The 21,153-nt window shown below is 46.3% G+C and overlaps 1 protein-coding gene across 1 annotated transcript in view; it reads left to right on the forward strand.

Annotated features, from left to right (window-relative positions):
- KSR2 (kinase suppressor of ras 2) overlaps nt 1–21,153 on the forward strand; it is a 387,866-nt gene that overhangs the window by 157,810 nt on the left and 208,903 nt on the right. The window contains exon 4 of the mRNA XM_060193018.1: nt 10,029–10,524. Coding sequence (XP_060049001.1) covers nt 10,029–10,524 — 496 coding nt within the window. The remainder of the gene's footprint in view (nt 1–10,028; nt 10,525–21,153) is intronic.

Consider the following 21,153-nt stretch of genomic DNA (forward strand, 5'->3'; position numbering starts at 1 on the left):
CATAGTAACACTGGTCTTTCTTTGGCTCATTTCCCTCAGCATCACGCTGTCAAGATTCATCTGTGTTAAGGTAGTTCATCTGTTTTTATGGCTGAATAATACTCCTGGTTGTGGAATATACCAGGCTTTGCTTATACATTTATCTGTTGATGTACACTTGAGTTGTTTCTGTCTTTGGGACATTATGAACAGGCTGCTGTAAACACTGTTGTAGAAGCATCGGTTTGAGTTCTGACTCATTTCTCTCTCTCTCTTTCTCTCTCTCTTTAAATTTTTTATTTATAAAAAGGAAACACTGACAAAAACCATAGGGCCCTTTGTAATATAACTAAAATAGGTCTACTATCTACAAAACGGAGACCCCCAAATCTTCATCTGCAATGTTCCAGCCTTTAGGTTCATGATTAGTCGACATTTCGTCCTGACTTCATTTCTTTTGGAGTATGTCCTATACCTGTGAGGAGCACTGCTAGATCATATGGTAATATGGTACTTAACTTTTCAAAAAAGATGAGTGATATCCTTCCATATTCATTCTTCTCTTTCTGACTGATCTCACTTGACATGATTCCTTCAAGCTCCATCCAAGATGAGATGAAGAAGGTGAATTTATCATTCTTAATAATTTCATTGTGTGTAGAACAGAAAGAGGAAACCACAAAGTTGAGCTTGGACTGAGCTCGGTGTGTGTATTGCACCAAAGTAAAGGACTCTGGGTCCCTGGGGGGAGGGCTCTCCGGTCCTGGTGCATGAGGTGGAGGAGGACCTAGGCTGGGGGTGAGTGTTTTGTAGAAAACTGAGAAATTTTACACATGTATCAACAACTATATCTACTGTAAACCATTAATCCCCCCAATAAAAACATTTATTTATTTTTGGATGGTGACAGAATGACAGAAATTGAGAAATTGTTTTTTTCTTCTTCTTTTTATTGGTAAGCATCCTTATTTCTGTGTCCTGGGCAAGACTATGAGGGTTAGCTGAGCTAGTGCCCTACTGCCAGCCAGGGTCTCTGTGGATGGATGCTGGGAGGAGAGCTGGGAGGTGAAATTTACACAATGACAGAAGGCAGGACTGGGAAACCCACTCCCTCCTTGAGCTGCTTAGAGATAAAAAACAGACTGTCATGGAGCACTCTAGGCCATGGAATGCTGCTCACAGTTTTCCTGAGTTTGCCCACATTAGACGCCTGTGCCTCAGAGGGAGGCAGTGCCGCGGAGCAGCAGAGAGTTCTGGAAAAGGAAGAGTCTTCCTTCTGAGAGCTCACACAGGGTGGGAAAGGCAGAGGAGTGTGGCTGACACCTGTCCTCCGTGTGCTGAGTGCTGCCATGCTCAGTGAGGGATAAACTAGACGCCATGGTGCCTCCCTGCTTTAGCTCTCACTGCAGACCTGTGTCCCTGTTCCTGGCCTTGCATCCAGAGCCATGCCCTTTATTATTTCTGAGCCTTTTGTAGGTGATTCACTGCTTAAAATGACTCCCTGGAATCAGGTTGGAGCCCAGCACTAATGGGAGGTGCTATGGCCCTGGAGGAAGCTCCTATACTAAGGTGTCTCACTCCCCTGGTCCCTGCCTCCTGCCCAGAGAAGTAGACCAGACAGCCTACACAGAGCAGGGCCAGTGCCTTTGTTTGGTTCTACTTTGAGACATCCTGGGACAGGGATCCATGCTCTGGCTGGATGCCAAACTCACAAGTGAGGTTTTAGATTGAGATTCTCATCCATGTTGAATTGTTTCGGTGACTCCCTCCCACCCCATGCACACCAGCCCCCCATCTGGATTTACTTCATTTTGCAAGTACTTTGAACCAGGAACTAAAAAAAAAAACCAAACTCTTCCTAGACTTCAGATTTCATGGCTGTGGCTAAAACAAGTATCCCCATTGCCTTTCAGAGGATTTGAAGGCATAGTCCCCAAAGGTCTTTATACAGCAGTTCATCCTGGGCTGGGGATATAGCATAGTATTTCTTTTTTTTAATTTATTTTTTATTTAAGAAAAGATAAATTAACAAAACCATAGGGTAGAAGGGGTACAACTCCACACAATTCCCACCACCCAATCTCCATATCCCATCCCCTCCCCTGATAGCTTTCCCATTCTCTATCCCTCTGGGAGCAGGGTCCTTGTGGGTTGCAGAAGGTGAAAGGTCTGGCTTCTGTAATTGCTTCCCCATAGCATAGTATTTCAGCAAAAGACTTTCATGCCTGAGGTTCCTAGGTAGCAGGTTCAATTCACAGCTGAGCAATGCTCTGGTAAAAGAAAAAAAAAGCTGCAGATTTGCAAGGGATTGTTGTCTCAGTTCCTGGAGAGGGAGAGAAGGGTCTTGGAAAGCTGGGGTGAAGAGAGGGAGAGACCCAGTTTGGGGTCCCCATGCTACCAGTTAGCAGCCCTGTACTCTCAGACATCTCAGTCTCTCTGATAATTTTCCAATCCTTCCATTGTGAAGTGGAGGTGGCGGCAGAATTTTCTACATAGGGTAACACTTGGAACACTACTAGGCACATAGTAACTGCTCAATGAATGGTAACTCTAATTATTCTAAAGGGAGTGAACCCAGGGTCTTACCTGTGCATGAAACGACCACTAAGTGACCTCATGAGCCCAATTTCTTTCAGTTTTTGGTTTTGGTTTCAGTCTCTTTCTCTCTTTCTTGCCAAGGCTGGGTCTTGTGCTTGTGCAATTACACTGCACTTGGATGAACTTTCTCACTTTTTAAATTGTGTGTGTGTGTGTGTGTGTGTGTGTGTGTGTGTGTGTGTGTGTGTAGAGGGGGAAGGGCAGGGGCATGCACAGACAGACAGAGGGAGAGGAGAGGCACCACCATCCCTGGTGCTTCCCAGTGCTGTCCATGTGGTGCCAGGCTTTGAACCCAGAGCCTCCTGAGTAGTAAGATGTGGTAGCTCACTTTACTCAAAGAGCTCTCTCCCGGCCCCCAATAATAATTATCCTTGTTCCTTTGTTTGTTTATTTATTTTATTGCTTTTACTAATGACTCCTGTCAGACAGCAGTACAGAGTGATGAGGAATAAAGCGGAACTGTTTGTTGCTGCCCCATCAGTGACTTCACTTGACATAGTCAGGCAGTGTGTGAAAGCTGCTTATTGCTGGAAAGTTATGGGTCTAAACCAACAGACACTCTGAAACAGCCACTACAGTGACAGGCAGGGGCGATTCTGAGCTGGCAGATTGGATTGTCCTGAAGGCCAGCTCTGAAACCCGGCACCATTCTCAGTCCCACACTCGCCAATTTGTAAAACTTTAACAGAGTTGAGTCACCTGGCTAGACTTCTCCCTGGAGCTCTGATTTTATTTCTCTTAGTCCCCTTATCAGAGAATGTCAAAAGAAAACCCCCATCCACCTTGAAATGCCTTTTATCAGCCCCCAGCCCTTTCATTTCTTAAAATTGATTCCCTTCTCCCCACCCATCTCAAGTCCTGAAAAAAGACGATTTTCCTGAGAACGAATGACAAGATAGCGAGGGCTGCGATTAATAACCCTCCAGCACCTTGCTGCCACACCTCCCCTATTTAAAATGAAAAATTACCTTTTTTCCCCTACTACAGACTTTATTAAAAACAGGATCAAAAGAGCGAAGGAGAGAGTTAATGGGATGTAGCCCATCAGTGAGACTCTTCTGAGGCTGCATCCCGTCAATGCAGCAGCTGGCGGTGTGGAGAATGAAGCCAGGCTCACAAGGCTGTGGCCCCCACGCTCCTGGTTTTAGATGCAGGGTGAACTAGCATAGAGTGTGATGGAGGAGGGAACTGAGCAGGGTGTGGAGGTTTCTGTCCTTTTTTCATCTCTCAGATGGACATTGAAACAACTTTGCAGCAAGGACTCTTGGGAAAGGTTGATTCAGTGTTTCTTTGATCTCTCTCTCTCTCTCTCTCTCTCTCTCTCTCTGGGTCCCAACTCAACTGCAGGATGCCTTGTGATAGTAGGGAAGAGTGAGAGTCTAACTTAGTACTGGTTATGGAACTTTAACCGGCTTCAGCATCATTTACAAAAGAGTTCAATAACTCTGCCTAACAAGGCAGTTAAGAGAGACACAGAATTTCCTAACTGGGCCTGATAGGCACCTCCAAATACTAGCTTTTATTCCTTCCTTTCTCTTACTGTTATTTTTTACTTGATAGGAGAGAGAGGAACTGAGAGGGGGAGGGGTAGATAGAAGAGAGATAAAGAGAGGCACCTGCAGCATTCCTTCACTGCTTGTGTATCTTCTCTTCTGCCAGTGAGGACCAGGGGCTTGAACCAGGGTTCAGGGCTCTCTGGAGAAGGAGCAGCAGGTGAAATTCCATTGCATCTGAGGCACCTGCTTCTGGGGCCTGCAGGGACCTCCGATTTGGCCTGCCTGACGCTGAGCTGGCCACCTCTACATTCTATTGTCATTGCCCATATTTCTCACTGCAGTGACTGGTACCACCAGCCACCATGTGTGCCAATCTGGGAGCCAGGACTTCAGTCCAGGAGAATGGCAGGATTGAAAGGGTAGACCCAAGCCTAGTATATAGAGGCATTCATTCATATATTTGTCCACTATCTGAATGAGTGGATGAATGAATAAATTTTGTTCTTTGTACCCTCCAAGGGAGACATGATCATTCTTATTTTACAATTCTTCCTTAAAACCAAGACCCAGAGATGTCAAGTATCTTGCCCAAGACCATGACAGTGGTAGAAGCAGAGATCCAAGCCAGATGCCTGAGCCCCAAACCAGCATCCTTTCCATTTTACATGGGGCTGCCAAAAGCTTCTGCAACAATGCCTAAAGTACTTGTTTGGCCTTGGAGTCCAGCTCAGGTAACACCGATTATGAATAGATTGACTAGGCTAATTTGATACCTAAGTTTGTATTTGCTAAGAGCTTCCTGCTGGTGCAGAAACTGAGCTGGGCTTGCTTCTCTGTCTGCCTCCAGCACTTGGAGCTCTTCAACTGCCCTAAGCACCCACTTCCTAGAAGCACAGAGAATTACTCCAGCATCTGACACCTGAGCAGCATTCAGCACTCTGTGCACTCCACACAGGAAGTGGTGCCATCTTTCTATGGTGCTGAGAATTACATTAAGAGTAGACAGCATGTATGGGTGGAGTGCTAGCTGGGTGCAGGGCACTGTGTGCAGCACATTTGCATTTGATCCTCAGATTGTTCCCCTGAGGCAGGACTGTTACTATACCATCTCACAGATAGTAAAGCCAAGACTCAGAGGTTTAGACAAGTTCCCAGGTTCACACAGCACACAAGTGGGAGCACCAGAATTGGGGCTAAGGCATCCAACTCTTAGGCACTGGCTCATATTTTTGTGATGAGAATAGACACCATAGCGATAGTGATTTGCTAGGACGGGGAGGAAATAATGGACAATATCTTGAAAATGGCCCTCACTCTAGCATCTCTGCTCATTTGGCTGATCTGTGTATGGCCAGATTCAGTGTCTCTGGTCAGCGAGGTCCTCTGGTTTGAATCCTGGATGCCAGTTCTCATCCCTGCCTTAGACTGGGTATACCACTCAACTCTGCACATTTCTTTCCTTGTCAACAAAGTAGAACTCAAAACAAAATTAAAAAAAGCAAAGTAGACATCAAAGTCTTTGCACTCAGAATTATAAAAATTAAGTATGATGTAAAAAAAAAAGTCCCAACACAAGTGAAGGAAGCAGATAACAAACCATGAAATAGCATTTCTAAAAAAGAAAAGAAAAGAAAGAAATCTATATGTACAGCATACCATCTGGCTGGCTCCACAGGATTTATGGTGAGGCTCGAAAACAACATTGCCTTTTTTCTGATCTCAACTTCAAATTTCTCTGTAATGAACATGTAATAACAAAATGAGCTGTTTTAATTAAACATAGAGTGGTGAGTCAATGTTTGTGAAAGCATTTCGTTGACTGTCTAAAGGTCTATAAACGTGTCTTGCTGTGGTCGTTAATCATTACAGTTATTGCTATAAGTGGCTATAAGCTGGCATTTATTTCTGCCCCGGACCCTCTTCCTTGACCTGTGATGGGGGGGATCACTGTTACCTCCTTCCAAGTTCTACTTTTCCTTCCAGCGATGCCCTCTATCCCCCAACTTCTCTCCATCTTTGCTGCCAACACTTGGGTCAGGGGCAGTGGTACTTCTGTGGTTTGCCATCTCTCTCTCCAGTGCAGACAACACAGTGTCCCAGCACTTCAGATTTCCTTGTGTTGTCCTTTTGGAATCACCGTGACCTCCCTTCTGCCCATGCCCTCCATCCCTCACCCTGACAACCACCAGTTGAGCTTCCTTTCCTATAAGGTGATCATTTCAAAAGTGGTCTATAAGCAGAGTCACTTTAGAGGGCTGGCGTTCATTTCTACTCAGTATAATTCTCTGCAGGGTCACACTGACTGGGAAACAAAGTCTAGTTGAGTTATAGCAACCACCCTCCACCATCAAGTTTGTTTGGGGCCTCAGAATTGCATGGCTCATGACTGCACCCAGGGGTTAGGTATTAAAATTTCTATGGAAGGGAAAACTGACCTTGAAAAGTCTTTAAATCATACTGAACTGGCCCGAATGGGATCCTCAGAGGCATAAGTGGTGAGTTACTTTACCTTTCTGGACATTTGAATTATGGACTTTCCAGTGACGGGATAGTAGGGGAGGGCCAGGCTGTTGAGTGGGGGGTCATGATGACAGGGTCCATGAAAGACTTCATTCCCTTTTCAGAGGTAGTATGTGGGTGTGGGTGAACTTATGTAAATATCTCTGTACAGTGTCATTATAGCTCAGTCCCATGAAAACTTTCATAAGCTCAAATGGCATAAAGGGAAGAAGCTATTCCAATTACGTTAGTTTTTACTTTTAAATTTATTTACTTAGGAGAGATACAGAGAGGAAGATACACAGACACAGAGACAGAAACAGAGAGACAGGCACCAGAACACCGCTCAGCTCTGGCTTATAGTGGTGTTGGGGTCTGAACCTGGGACCTCAGAGCCTGAGGCATTGGGATCTTAGAGCCTCAGGCATAAAAGTCTTTTATTATTATTATTAATATTTATTAATGAGAAGGATAGGAGGAGAGAGAAAGAACCAGATAACACTCTGGTACATGAGCTGCCAGGGATTGAAGTCAGGACCTCATGCTGGAGAGTCCAACACTTTATCCATTGCACCAGCTTACAGACCACAGAATGAAAGTTTTTCAGAACCATTATGCTGTCTTTTAGCCCTAATTTTTAATTTTTAGTGTTTATTTTATTTCATTTGAGGTAGGCAAAGAGATTGGTTCATGTGAGAGAGAGAAGCTAGAGAACCACTCTGGTAGTTGAGACACTGGGATCAAACCAGGAGTCTTAGACATGCATGTCCCGAAGTTCACTGGATGAGATATTTCCCCAGTGGCACCACTAACTTATACAGAACAAAAAGAAAAAAAAAAGAGCATTCGCAGACCCCACAGAACTAACCTACAAATTATTCTGTCTTCGGTCAATTAGTTTGCCTATCCATCCAAATTGTTCTCTAAATAAATTAACTCAATAAATATTCTCTAAATAAACCACGATTGAACTGGGAGAAAGGAAAGACTGGGCTTTAGTATAGCAGCCTAGGGAAGAAACCCCAAATATCTCCAATTGCTTTCTGGGAGGGTTTAAATATATATATATATATATATAAAAGAATGTGCTCATTGGGGCCGGGTGGTGGTGCACTTGGTTGGGCGCACATGTTACAAAGTGCAAGGGCCCGGGTTGGAGCCCCTAGTCCCCACCTGCAGGGGGAAAGCTTTGCCAGTGGTGAAGCAGTGTTGCAGGTGTCTTTCAGTCTTTCTCCTTCTCTACCACTACCTTCCCTCTTGATTTCTGGCTGTCTCTACCCAATAAATAAAGATAATAAAAAAATTTTAAAAGATTAAAAAATGTGCTTGTTAAGAAAAGTAAAAACAAAAACCTGGGCAAGTTTGCGCTCAGATTCCCTTTATGCAAATCAGACCTGCAGTCCGTGCAGCTCTGATTGGTGAAGAGTTGCCAAGCGGTCGGTGATTGGTCACAGTGGCCTGCGCACTCTGTTGCCAGGGGGTTTCTGCCTTGAGGTGGACACGCGGAACAAGCCAGGACATGTTTGTCCCTCAGGTCTCCGCACCGGCTCCTCAGCGACCTCCACTGTTTACGGCTTTTCCTCAGCCAGAAGTGGCGGGCTTTGGGTTTCTCTTTGCTTTATCAATACCGAATAATGCACAGAACCTCGCGGGCGGGAACAAGAGGCTATGCAGCCTGTACAAAGTGGGGTCCAGGCCAGGAACTTGGGGGCCTCTCCACCCTCTGCTGCAGACACAGGTAACCACGAGGCCTTTTCCCAGAGCCGCGCTTTAGCTTTGCCCGAGGAGCTTTTTGGAATCTGTTTGACCCCACCACCTCCGGTGGTCTCCCAGCATTTTCCTCACTCTTAGGGAGAAAGGAGGGGAGACACCTCAGCACCCCTCTGCTCTCCACCAGGCTCGCCACCGCCCGACCCCCAAACAGCCTTTTGTTCTTCCCCAAAACACTTCATTGACGGACGTGACTTAGAGGACAAACTGAGTGCAGCTTCTTACCTGTGCACCTGCCACCACCAGCTGAAGTCCTCGTGCATTGGGCCCCCCAGGACCGCAACGCCCACCCTCACCCCCAAGCCCCTGGTTTGCAGCATTAGACCACAGCCAGGCTGTTTTTATTTTATTTATGTTTTATTTTAATGAGAGCTATAGAGGGAAAGCTAGGGAGACCAGACCATTGCTTGGCTCTGGCCTCAGAGTCTCAGACATGATAGTCTTTTGCAAAACTATTAAGCTGCCTCGGGGGCTGGGCATTAGCAGTGGGTTAAGCAAAGCACAAGGGACCGGCTTAAGGATCCCGGTTCGAGCCCCCGGCTCCCCACCTGCGGAGGGGGGGGTCGCTTCACAGGCAGTGAAGCAGGTCTGCAGGTGTCTTTCTCTCCCCCTCTCTGTCTTCACCTCCTCTCTCCATTTCTCTCTGTCCTATCCAAAAACAATGACAACAATCACAACGATAACAAAAGGGAGACAATAGCCTCCAGGAGCATTTGGATTCCTGGTGCAGGCACCTAGCCCCAGCAATAACCCTGGAGGGAAAAAAGAAAGAAAGAAAGAAAGAGCTGCCTCCAGGCCAGAAAATGACTTTAAAAAGCCTGGGGGCGTGCACCCCAAAGGAAAAAATGGCTGCAGGAGCAGTGGTTTCATGGTGCCAGCACCATGTCCCAGCAATAACCCTGGAGACAAAAAAGTCATCAGAGGAAATCAGGTGCTATCTAAAGGAGGGAAAAAGGAAAGATACTTGGAAGCAATAATAGTTGTAGGTGTACCTTAGAAAGCACTAAAGGCAGGACTGTAGGAAAAATGGAATATTCTCTCTCTCTCTGCCCATATCTGTGACCTTAGGCTAACTACTGCAATTCCAATGGAGGGATGGGGACACAGAACTCTGGTGGTGGGAACAGTATGGAATTATACCCCTATTATTTTATAGTCTTGTAAATCAATATTAAATCACTGATAAAAATATTAAGAAAAGTAAAAAGAAATCTTAAAAAATGCAGTCTTGGGCCTGAGGCATACTTGATACAAGAAAAAAAAGTCATTATTTGGCAAATGGGCCTGAAATGAATTTTGTTTGCACAAAATGGCAAGCCTTTTTGTTTTGAATTTTTAAAAGTATTTACTTACTGGAACAGAGACAGATATATATTGAGAGGGGAGGGGTAGATAAGAAGCAAGAGAGACCCTTGCAGCCCTGCTTCACTGCTTGCGAAGTTTCCCCTGCTCAGCTCTGGTTTATGGTGGTGCTGAGGACTGGACCTGGGGCCTCGGAGCCTTAGGCATGATGCAGAACCATTATGCTGTCTCCCCAGCATACAGCTAGCCGGATATGGTTGTCGCCCCCACGTGTCACCCCCCCAAGTGCTGCAAAGTGGGGGCTGCAGACAGACGATGGACAGGGGATTGTGCACGCCACCCTCACGCTGACCAGGCCTCTGCTCTGCTCCTTCCTTCCACCAGGAGGTAACCTTTCCAAACAAGACTGGACCATCCAGTGGCCCACGCTGCAGACGGGGAAGGAGAACAGCCCCGCGTGCCCCCCGGAGCCCGCGCCCTGGGTCCGCACCCACCTCGCGCAGAGCCCCCGGGCGCCCGCCAAGTGCGCGCAGCAGCAGCATCACTGCCACTTGGGGCCTGTGCCCGCAGACAGGCTCACGGTGGACGCCTACCCCGGCCTGTGCCCGCCGCCGCCGGACTTGGGGCCCCGCTCGCTTCCCCCCTCGCCCCGCCAGCGCCACGCTGTGCGCACCCCGCCGCGCACCCCCAACATTGTCACCACCGTGACCCCGCCGGGCACGCCGCCCCTGAGGAGGAAGAACAAGCTGAAGCCACCCGGGACACCGCCGCCCTCCTCCCGGAAGCTGATCCACCTGCTCCCGGGCTTCACGGCCCTGCACCGGAGCAAGTCGCACGAGTTCCAGCTGGGGAACCGCGTGGACGAGGCGCACACACCCAAGTGAGTGGCCAGCGGGTCTGGGCAGGGGCTCCAGCCCGGGGCTCAGGGCTGTGGAGGGAAAGGGGGCTTTTCACAGAGGGCGGCCCCTGAGGTGGTGAGGAGAATGGCATTGCACATAAATGAAGATTGGGGTGTAGCTCAGCGGTAGAGCGTTTGACTGCAGAAATGAAAATCGACTTCATTTTATTTGTTTGTTCCACTGCAAAGTGTACGTGCAGGATGAATTTCTTTACTTTTTTAGGATAGAGACAGAAATTGAGAGGAAAGGATGAGATAGAGAGGAAAGAGACACCTGCAGTACTGCTTCACCTCTGATGAAGCTTACTCCCTGCAGGTGGGGACTAGGGGCCAGAACCCTCTGTTGTGGGTGGTAATGTGTGTTCTAGGAGGTGTGCTACTGCCTCGCCCCCTTTTTATTCTTTTTAAAAAAGATTTATTTGCTTATTTTTATGAGGAGAGAGACAGATATGTAGAGAGAGCACTGCTCAGCTGTGCCGTATGGTGATGCTGGGTGGCCTCAGGCATGTAAGTCATGTGCCCTAACAGGTTTATCTGTCTCCTGAGCCTCTAGATTTTCATTTCTATTCCTTTTTTCTAATAAATAACTTTTTTTTTTGCTTGATCTCCCTGCCCCCAGGTGAGTTTTTCATCCCATTCATTCTGGGTAGAGAGAGACACACAGTCAGGAAGAGACACTACAGCACTGCCCCACTGTCCATGGAATGTCCTTCCTGCTGTGGTGCCCCCATGTGGTGCTGGGGTTCAAATCCAGGGGGCTGGGTGGTGGATGGTGGTGCACCTGGTAAGTGCCATGTTAAAATGTGCAAGGACCCAGGTTCTAGGCCCCAGACCTCACCTGCAGAGGGACACTTCATAAGTGGTGAAGCATGTCTGCAGGTGTCTGTCTTTCTCTTTCTCTCTGTCTCCCAATTTCTCTCTGCTCTATAAAAAAAAGAAGAAGAAAGAAAGAAAGGAAAAATAGCTGCTGGGAGTGATGGATTCCTATTCTGGCACCAAGCCCCAATGATAACCCTGTTGGCATTAAAAAAAAAAAGTCAGGGCCTCAAGCTTGGCAAGGCAGATGAATGCTTTACCATCTGAGCTGTCTACCACCATTAATTAATTTACATTCTAATACTTGAAAGTCTGAGTCTTCAGACTGAAGCCAGGAGCCAGCTCTGAGTTTGTTGTAACCTATGTCAGGTTCATCCCTGCGTGTGCTGCTGTGGCTGTTTCTCTGCCAAGAGGGCAGGGCCAAACATGGCCTGCAAAGCTGAGCAGTTAACCACCTGGCCCCTTGAAGAGCAGCCTCTGCAGAGCCTGTGCTTGTGCTGCCCCTGGAAACAGGAACAACGAGCTGCTTGTGCAGCCTCACTTTCTCTCAAAGCCAGTTACAACGGTTGAAAACACACCAAGGATGTTCATCTTCATAACCCAAGCCACTTAACCCGGTCAGTGCAAACCTCACTGCAGCATAGAATACGTGTAAAGTATCAGCTCTGAGAGAAAGTCCTGGGCTCTGCTTGAGTGGCAGGAGACCCAGAGAGAAATGGAAGTGCAAGTGGGAGTTGAGACCAGGGCTGTAGGCCCCAGGGAAGAAGCTTGTGAAAGTGGCCATAGTGGGTGGCCACCTCTGGCTTGGCGGATCTTGGTGCTGGCAGCAGAGAGGTTTCCAGGGCTTTGTGCTAGTGGGAGAGATGACTCATCTCCCCCAAGGCCTCTCAGCCTAGCTGTGGCCTGAGACTCTATTTTCTATTGAAATGCTTTAGTGTATTAAGAATAGGAAAAAGTGCTAAGTGGTGGTCCAGGAGGTGGCGCAGTGGATAAAGAGTTGGACTCTCAACCATGAGGTCCCAAGTTCAATCCCCGGCAGCACATAAACCAGAGTGATGTCTGGTTCTTTCTCTCCTTTCTCATGAATAAATAAATAAATTCTTTAAAAAAAAGTGTTAAGTGCAGGCTATAAAAGTGGGTAGCAGATTACAGGCACTTAACATCTAACAAAGCAGGGCTTAAGACATAGAAGATAAAATGTGTATATACTTACTAGGAAATACAGTCGGGTCTAAATGCTATCACTCCAGCACTGGGGCAAAACAGTCACTTTGCTAAAGCTCCCTGAGGGAAGGGTGGTATGGGGGCAGGTATGTAGAGGGGCTCAAGGAACCTGCCCCAGCCCATCCTCCTAGACCTCATGTGACCCTGACAGCTTACTTTTGGGACACAGTGCTGGGATGTATGTGTGCTAACCATTTCCTTTCTCTCTCTAAGTTTGCCTACACTGAGTCCACTGCTCCCATGGCCTATTTATTTATTTATTTATTTACTTATTTGGATAGGACAGAGAGAACTTGAGAGGGGATGGGAAGATAGAGAGGGAGAAAGAAAGATAAACACTTGTAGAGCTGCTTCACCCCTTGTGAAGCAACCTCCCGCCCTGCAGATGGGGAGCCAGGGGCTTGAACCAGGATCCTTGTGTGGATCCTTGTGCTTCATACTATGTGTACTTAACCCGGTGCACCACCACCAGCCCCCTAAACATTTCCTTTCTCTACTGCTCCATTAATAGACATCTAATTTGTTTCCATATCATGACTGTTGTGACTAGTGCTGCAGTGAACATTAGGGTACAGGTATCTCTTCAAGATGGTTCTTTAGTCTCTTAAGTAGATCCTCAGGAATGGGATGACTGGACTATATAGTAGCTTTACTTTTACTTATTTTATTTCCTATTTTAAATTGTGTTTATCATCTTAGGACTTTCACTGCTCCAGACTGATTTTTCTTTTCAGGTAAAAAGAGAATGAGAGAGACACAGAGAGACAGACACCACAGCACCAAAGCATTTCCAGTACCATGGTACTCCCATGTGGTATACAGAGGGCTTGAACCTGGATCATACCCTTGACAAAAATAGGTGCCCTTCCAGGAAAACTCTCTCACCAAACCCAGTCGTTCTGCTTTTATTTTGAGGAACCTCCATACTTTTTTCCATAGTGACTCCACTAATTTACATTCCTACCAACTGTGTACTCTCTTTCCTCATGTCCCCACCAGTGTTTGTTATTTTGTCTTTTTTACAGAACAGGCTGACAGGAGTAAAGTGATAACTCACTGTGGTTTTCATTTGCATTTCCCTGATGATGAGTGATGCTGAGCAGCCTTTCCTGTCCCAGTGAGCCATTTGTATGTCTTTGTTGGAAATGAACAATGTCTATTCAAGCCCTTTATCTATTGGTCTATTGTTAAATAAGATCATTTTGTTTTTTGTTGTTGAAGTGAAGGAGTTTTATCTATGTTTTGGATACTAACCTCTTATCAGATACATAATTTGCAAAAGTTTTATCTCATTCTGTAGGTTGCCGGTTCACTTGTTACTGCTTCTTTGCTGAGCTTTTAGTTGGATATAGTCCCTGTTGTTGACTTTTGCCTTTGTTGCTTGTGCTTTTGATATCACAGATGAAAAGCCACCAAGGAGCTCTCCCCCTTTATGTTTTCTTCTAGGAGTTTTATAGTTTCAGGAGTTTAAAGTTTTAAATCTTTAACCCATTTTGAGTTAGTTTTTTTTGTGAACATTTGAGATTGGGGTCCATTTTTATTTTATTTTTTTTTTGCATATGAATGTCTAGCTTCTCAAGCACCATTTATTGGGGATGTCATTCTTTTCTCACTGTGTGTTAATCTACTAAGTGTGTTGTCAGTTAGTAGTTGAAGCCATGCATGTGTTTATTTCTGTGTTCTCAATTCTGTTTCACCAGTCTGTGTGTCTGTATTCATGCCAGTACCACACTGTAGTATGGGCTCTTCTTCCTCAGATCCCTGGAGAATTTATTTTGTCTGGATAGGGTCGCATTGCTCATATCAGGGTAGTCCACGTGGAGCCAGCCATCTTCAGTTGTTTGGCAGTTGTGGATCAAGACTTGGGCCACATGCAGCCTTGCTCATCAGGACTCCTCTGTGGAGTTCAGTAAGCTCAGTCCTTAGGGAAGCGACTCACCTGGGAAATGCTGAGATTCATAGCAAGGCACCAGCAGAGGGGAGGACCAAGGTGCTCAGATGGGTGGACCTGATGCTGGGTGACCAGTTAACCTGAGACCCTGCCATGAGATCCCCTGGGGGATCAGGACACCTGACCTTTGGGTGTTAAAGAAATTTCAAGATGGAGACAGTGGCACCCTGGACCCTGTGGGCAGGGAGAGCAAGGTAGAGATTCATTCTGACCAGGGAGATTGAGGAAGGGTTTTTAGAGAAGACCGCAGGTGAGTCGAAGAGCAAACAGCTTTTACCTTGGTCAAGGATACACTTGATTCTGCCAGGAAGCAACTTTGTGAATTGTAGCTTTCTCATCTTTTAACCAAAGGGGTTGGACAAATCTGATAATTTGTGTCACAATTTCAATGAACTGTGACCACTATTGAAAAAGTAAAGCGGATTGGCTGACACAGGGTGATACTGGAATGGATACTACGTGGTGAGACTATTGGTATTGATTGGTGAGTCTCATTTCAGAATAATTTTACTTGTAATTATGTAAAACATATATACTATATGAAATTTACATGTAAGAAGTATACACACACATAGTTTTACTTCTTATTCTGAAGACTCTTCCCATCCTGGGTAATTTTTTGTGTTTTAAAATATTTTTATTTACTTTTATTATTTGATAGAGACAGAGAAATTGAGAGGGGAAGGGTGACATAGAGAGAGAAATAGGCAGAGAGACACCTGCAGTCCTGCTTCACCACTTGTGAAGCTTTCCCCCTCCAGGTGGGGACCAGGCATTTGAACCCAGATCCTTGTACATTATAATGTGTACACCATTGGCTGGCCCTGATAATTTAAATTCTAGAATAAGCTCCATCCAGGAGTAGATAAGAAGGTTTGCGAAGCCAGCCCTTTCTCCTGTAGAATGCAGACAGAAAAACTTCTAGAATTACTCATTCTGATTTCAGCTGTCTGCTTCAACCTTGGTGTTTTCCCTCAATCCCAGCAACCCTGATGGGCATGCCTCTTCATTGCCAACTTGTAGGAATTATTTTCTTTATTTCCTTCCAGTGGGGTGAAATATAGCATCAGAACCACAGGCCTTTGTGCACAGACTGGTATCTCTCAAGCTACTGGATCCTGTTGGGTCTTGGGTCATGTTTTAGGTTATGTTTTAAGTTCTTTTCCTTGACACTCACAGGCATAACTATAGTGGTATATATCTGGCGGTCAGTCCTGTCCCCAGAAGTGTCTCAGGGCCTTTTTGAAAGGAGCATGACAAGTAAAGTAAGTTACTGATTATCTCACAGCCCTTCTGCTCACCTGGATGTGATGGAGTGTGCCAGCTCTGCTGCTGGGCTAAGTCCAACCATGCCTCCTTTGTGTTCATTCCCAGAGGCTTTAGCATTCCCCCTTCCTTTTTGTCTTCTTTCTTTCTTTTTTTTATTTGAGTTTAAAAGTGTGGTTTTTCTCCTTAGTATGACTATGACTCTCACATACGTTCATCTGTACATATACATGCTTCTATCCACACACATGCTTGCACATTATTCATATAATGCTGGCTGCTCTTCCCCACCCCCCTTAAAGTACTGTTTGGTTACTGTGGAAATTGAGACAACATAGGGATATGATGAATAAAGCAGAAAGTACAGGATGTTTCTTTGTTAAACACACACACACACACACACACACACACACACACACACACACACAGAATAAATATTGGTAGCAAGGGTAAAATCACCCCCAAGTGGCAAAAATTGGCTGTTGGAGGAGGGAGGGGAGCAAAAGACTGAAGACTGGCAAGGTTTGTGACCCTCCAAAGAGCCACACACAGAGACAGATATTATGTATTTCTGGTATTAAGATTTTACTGGCAGTTGGGAGTGGCAGTCAGAACAAATAATCCATAAGACACTCAGCCTAGGTCTTCCTCCACCATCTTGCACCAGGACCTGAAAGCCCCCCTTAATAAGCTGAGTGTCATACTTTTGTGATACTGCTGAACAGCCTCTCGGCCTGTTTTTTTTTTTGTGTGTGTGTTTTATTTAGAATGGGGTGCTGGGGAGATAGGAAAGCAAAACATACACACAGAGACACTTAGCCTGCTCTAGCATCTGTGGAGTTCCCTTGCTGCTGTCCGAGGTTCTGGGGTTCAGATTCATACTTCAGGTTTAATAGTAAGGTATGCAACTTCCCCACTGAGCCATCTCCTGGTCCCCAGTACCCACAGTAACCTGATTCTTCTATCACCACATGCTGAAGGTAGGATTGTCACATGTGGTCTGTTTAAGACTGGCCATTCTCTCTGCAGTCCCAGAGACTGGCATTTCTTCATGGAGTCTCATATGACTTCAGAATCCTTCTCAGCACAGCCCTCTGGGAAAATCAGTCACAACTGGAATATCTGATTAATCTGATTCCCAGTCCTGCCCAGAGTCCTTCATTTCGTCGATTAGAGTCAGTGGTTCTTTTCTTGATAGGTCTGCGACTTACATGAGGGGACAAAGCTGGGGAAGAGATTGATCTGTAGGCTGTTAGAGTGTATGCATTTTTTTTACGTTTTCTCTTTTACAGGCTCCCTGTGGCCTTGTGGTGCTGTGATTTTCTTATAGATGCTCTTTCCTCAAAGCGTTCAGAGGTGCCATCCTGCAGACGTATTGTTTATGCAAACCCAAGGTTGCCTCCCCACGAGTGGGATGGCTGTTTTTCATGGCTTGTGTCTTGAATGCATAATTACAGTTATTGTTGTTAACATGATCGAAGGACGAGCGTGGAATTATACCCGGGATTGAGGTGCCCAGGAATAAAACCCCATCTTGGGTGCAGAGGACAGTAGGGCTTCTTGGGGGACTTCATTCCTTGTGTAGAGTTTACAACTCCCTTTTATCTTTCTCTTCTGTATTTGTGTTGAGTGTTTTTTTTTTTTTCTCTCTCCCCTCTTTTCCTCTCTGTTTTGCCACCAGCAGGCACCAGCCTTCTGGGAGAGAATGTCACTTGGCTGCCAAATTAAATGCCCCAGATCTAGTCTTTGGAGAGGGTGGTATCATTTCAGGAAAAGACAAAGAGGAGGCAGGGTCCTCCCTCTCCCTTGATATTTGACCTATTATATAGACTTTGAAATGAACCTTTGAGTGTGATAAACGGGGAGACATAAAAGTTCCTCCCCCAAACTAACATCTCCATGGTGCTTTGGCTCCAGGGTGGCAACATGAGTCATAGAAGGCAGCTGTCTGGTGCTTTGATTTAAGATAATGGAGGCCCAGAGGAGAAGAGTGAGATTAGCAGCAGTGGGTAAGCCTCGGAAAGCCAACACTGAGGTGAGGAAGGAGGCTGGGAACTGCTAGGGCCCAGAGATGCTTCCCGAAGCTGGAGACGATGGCAGAGAAGCTGTTCAAAGCCAAGTGTGGAGCCTCAGCTGGCTAGACATAAGGGAGCCAGGAAAGCCTCAGTGGAGCTCTGCTGTGTCCCCTGCTGAGCCAGGGGTCAGTCCTGCTGCACTCATGTGTGAAATCAGACCCCATTTGTCCTGTGTGCTGGAGGGAAGAGTGATGATTGATTTTCATTCTTTTTATCACACATTTTTCCCACTTCATGCTTAGTCCTGCAGGGATTCCTGGTGAGCACATGATCCCTGCTTTCCAGGAATTCATATTGAAGCAGGAAAGAATAATACACAAGCAGACTGGGCCAGTAACAGGTGCTGAACGGGATGGAGGAGGTCAGCAGGTGGTTGCCTGGGAAGCTGGAAGTGGAGGAGGGTTTGGAGGATGGGTCCTGATTTGAGCTGAACTGCCATCTCCCCTGGATTCGGTCTAGGAGCAATTCTTCCAGGAGATAGTGTGGGGCCCTTTTGTTCCCTGCATGGGCCAGCGCTCAGGCCTTTCCTCCTCTCTGTGATTGTCCCAGAGAAGTAGTGCTACTATGTCTTCTCCTGACCAAGTGATCCACAGCCTGAATTGGCTAGCTGTTTAGTGTTACTGGCTTCTCAGGAACTGAATCAACATACTTGCTCAGCTGTTCATTCTTGAATTTAGCAGATTTATTACAATGTGCAGGGTCTGTGTTAAGATGCAGATTTTCAAAAACTACTGTTACTACTACTAATAAAAAAAATCAAACTATACTCCCTTTTATTTTATTTTATTTATTCCCTTTTGTTGCCCTTGTTGTTTTATTGTTGTAGTTATTATTGTTGTTGTCATCGTTGTTGGATAGGACAGAGAGAAATGGAGAGAGGAGGGGAAGACAGAGAGGAGGAGAGAAAGATAGACACCTGCAGACCTGCTTCACCGCCTGTGAAGCGACTCCCCTGCAGGTGGGGAGCCGGGGTTCGAACCGGGATCCTTATGCCGGTCCTTGTGCTTTGCGCCACCTGCGCTTAACCCGCTGTGCTACAGCCTGACTCCCCTATACTCCCTTTTATGAAAGTCTGCATTTAGGGGAGCCAGCCAGGAAGCTTCAGCTACAGCTCAGAGGTGAAAGAAAGTAAGATGAGGTGTGAGGAGCTCAGACGAGGAGCTAAAGCACTTGAGTGACCTGGAGACAGTGTCTTGGAGAACTATCTTCCAAATCAGGAGTTGGGAAACCTCTGTCAGGGTCATTTAGGAAAACACACTGGGCTCTGTGGTCCTTTCCTCTTCCCTGCATCTACTCAGCTGTGCAGATGTAGTGAAAACAGCTTTAGATGCTATGCAAATTAATAGGAATGTCTGTATTCCAATAAAGTAATTTGTAAAATCAAGTGGAGTTGACCTGAGCTATAGTTTGATGATAATGCATGATGTAAGAAGGCATCTGAAGAGTGAATGGGAGTAGGCAAAGAGAGAGGAAAGCGTAAGGGAGGAGGAAACGCCCAGTAACAGCTGAACAGGTTTAGGAGTGGGGGCTGGTTGTGGGGCTGAAAATAACTGTGTGGCTAGACTTCAGAGAGAGGGGGAGAGGGAGAGGGAGAGAAAGCTCACCAGTGTGTGTGTGTGTGTGTGTGTGTGTGTGTGTGTGTGTGTGTGTGTGTGTGTGTGTGATAGAGGGGTGAGGAGTTTATCATGAAGGTGGGCACTAGGGACCTCTGGGAGAACCCAGGTTTGGAGGGGTCTGATTCTTTCTGCACCATTTTAGCTGAGGTGCCCATTGACCTTCAGGTCTCAGTTCAGTTGTGTTGAGCCCTTCCTTTCCATTTTTCCATTCCTTAGTTCTTTCAAGTATACAGTATGAGTGTTCCAGGTCACAGGAGAGCATGGTTCAGGTGACCCAGCTGAGCAGGGGTCAGTGGGAGGCTCTGCCTTCTGCTGCTGGAGGCTGGTGGCAGAGAAGAACCCCCTCCCTTCCCTGTCCCATCTGGTGCTGCTCCTTTTCCACAGGCGTCACCTTTCATGGCCTCCTAACCTTCAGTCCTCTGTGGAGTGCTGCAAGGCACTGATTTAAAAATCACCTGGCCAGGGGCTGGCTGGCTGGTCCTTAGCAATGAGGTTTATCACCTCCTGCTCCTGCTCCTCTCAGGCTGGAGCTGTTTATTAACTGGAATTAATAGAGGAAGAATAAAAATACTGAGAGCTCTAGTCCTCCAGCTGGGGCCCCTCTACAACGGCCAGGCACCAGAGGCTCCAGGGGCAGGTGAGGGTCTTTCCTGGAGAGCTGCTTAATGATTTTCAGCAGCAGCCACCGAGGCCTCCCAGGCCCTACCGCTTTCTGGGGTCACAATTCACATGCAGGAGAGGAGGCCTTTTTATGCCCCTCGGCTGGACCAGGCACAGGTTAACCGATTCCTCCTCTCTGACCTGACTGTAGCCCTCTGATTGGGATGTAGGCATGGCGCCTCCCCAGACTCTAGGCTGACAGTGGTTTTCATCTCACTTTCCGAATCTTGAGACTTATAGTACTTAGTGTTCAGTGAAGAGGAGGAGCAGCTGCTGGACTCAGCCATCTTTTGTGAATGTGCACAAGCATTCCTGACATCCTGCATTATGTGGAACGTTTGTGTGAGGACCTAAGTACCTTCCAGTCCTCAGGAAAGCAAATCCACCTGCAAATCCACCCTGCAGGGAAGTCAAATATACCCTGCAGGGAAGTGAGGTGGCTTTCGTCCTTACTGTATGGCTATAATTATTTTTCAAAGATTTCTTTATTTATTAAAGGCCTGGTGGTGGTACATCTAGTTAAGTGAACACATCACAGTACACAAGGATCCAGGTTCAAACTTCAGTTCCCACCTGCAGGAGAAAAGTTTCACAAGCAGTGAAGCTGTGCTTTGGGTGTCTCTCTCCCCCTCTCTTTAAAAAATTTTTATTATCTTTATTTATTTATTGGATAGAGAAGTAAGAAATTGAGAAGGAAGGGGCCGATAAACAAGAAGAGATACAGAGACCCCTGGGCACTGCTTCACTACTCCCAAAGCTGGTCCCCTGTAGGAGGGGACTGAGGGCCTAAACCCACGTCTTTGTGCATTGTAACATGAGTGTTCAACCAGGTGTGCCACCACCTGGTCCTTTTCTTTCCTTCTCTTCTCTCCCCCTTCCCTCTCGATTTCTCTCCATCTCTATTCAATAAGTAAATAATAAATGTTTAAAAATGATTTTATTTATTTATTAACTAGAGGGGGCATGTGAGAGAACCTAGTATCACTCTGGTATATGAGATGTT

The sequence above is a fragment of the Erinaceus europaeus genome, chromosome 6 (genome assembly GCF_950295315.1).
Source record: "Erinaceus europaeus chromosome 6, mEriEur2.1, whole genome shotgun sequence".
Taxonomy (NCBI): Eukaryota; Metazoa; Chordata; class Mammalia; order Eulipotyphla; family Erinaceidae; genus Erinaceus; species Erinaceus europaeus.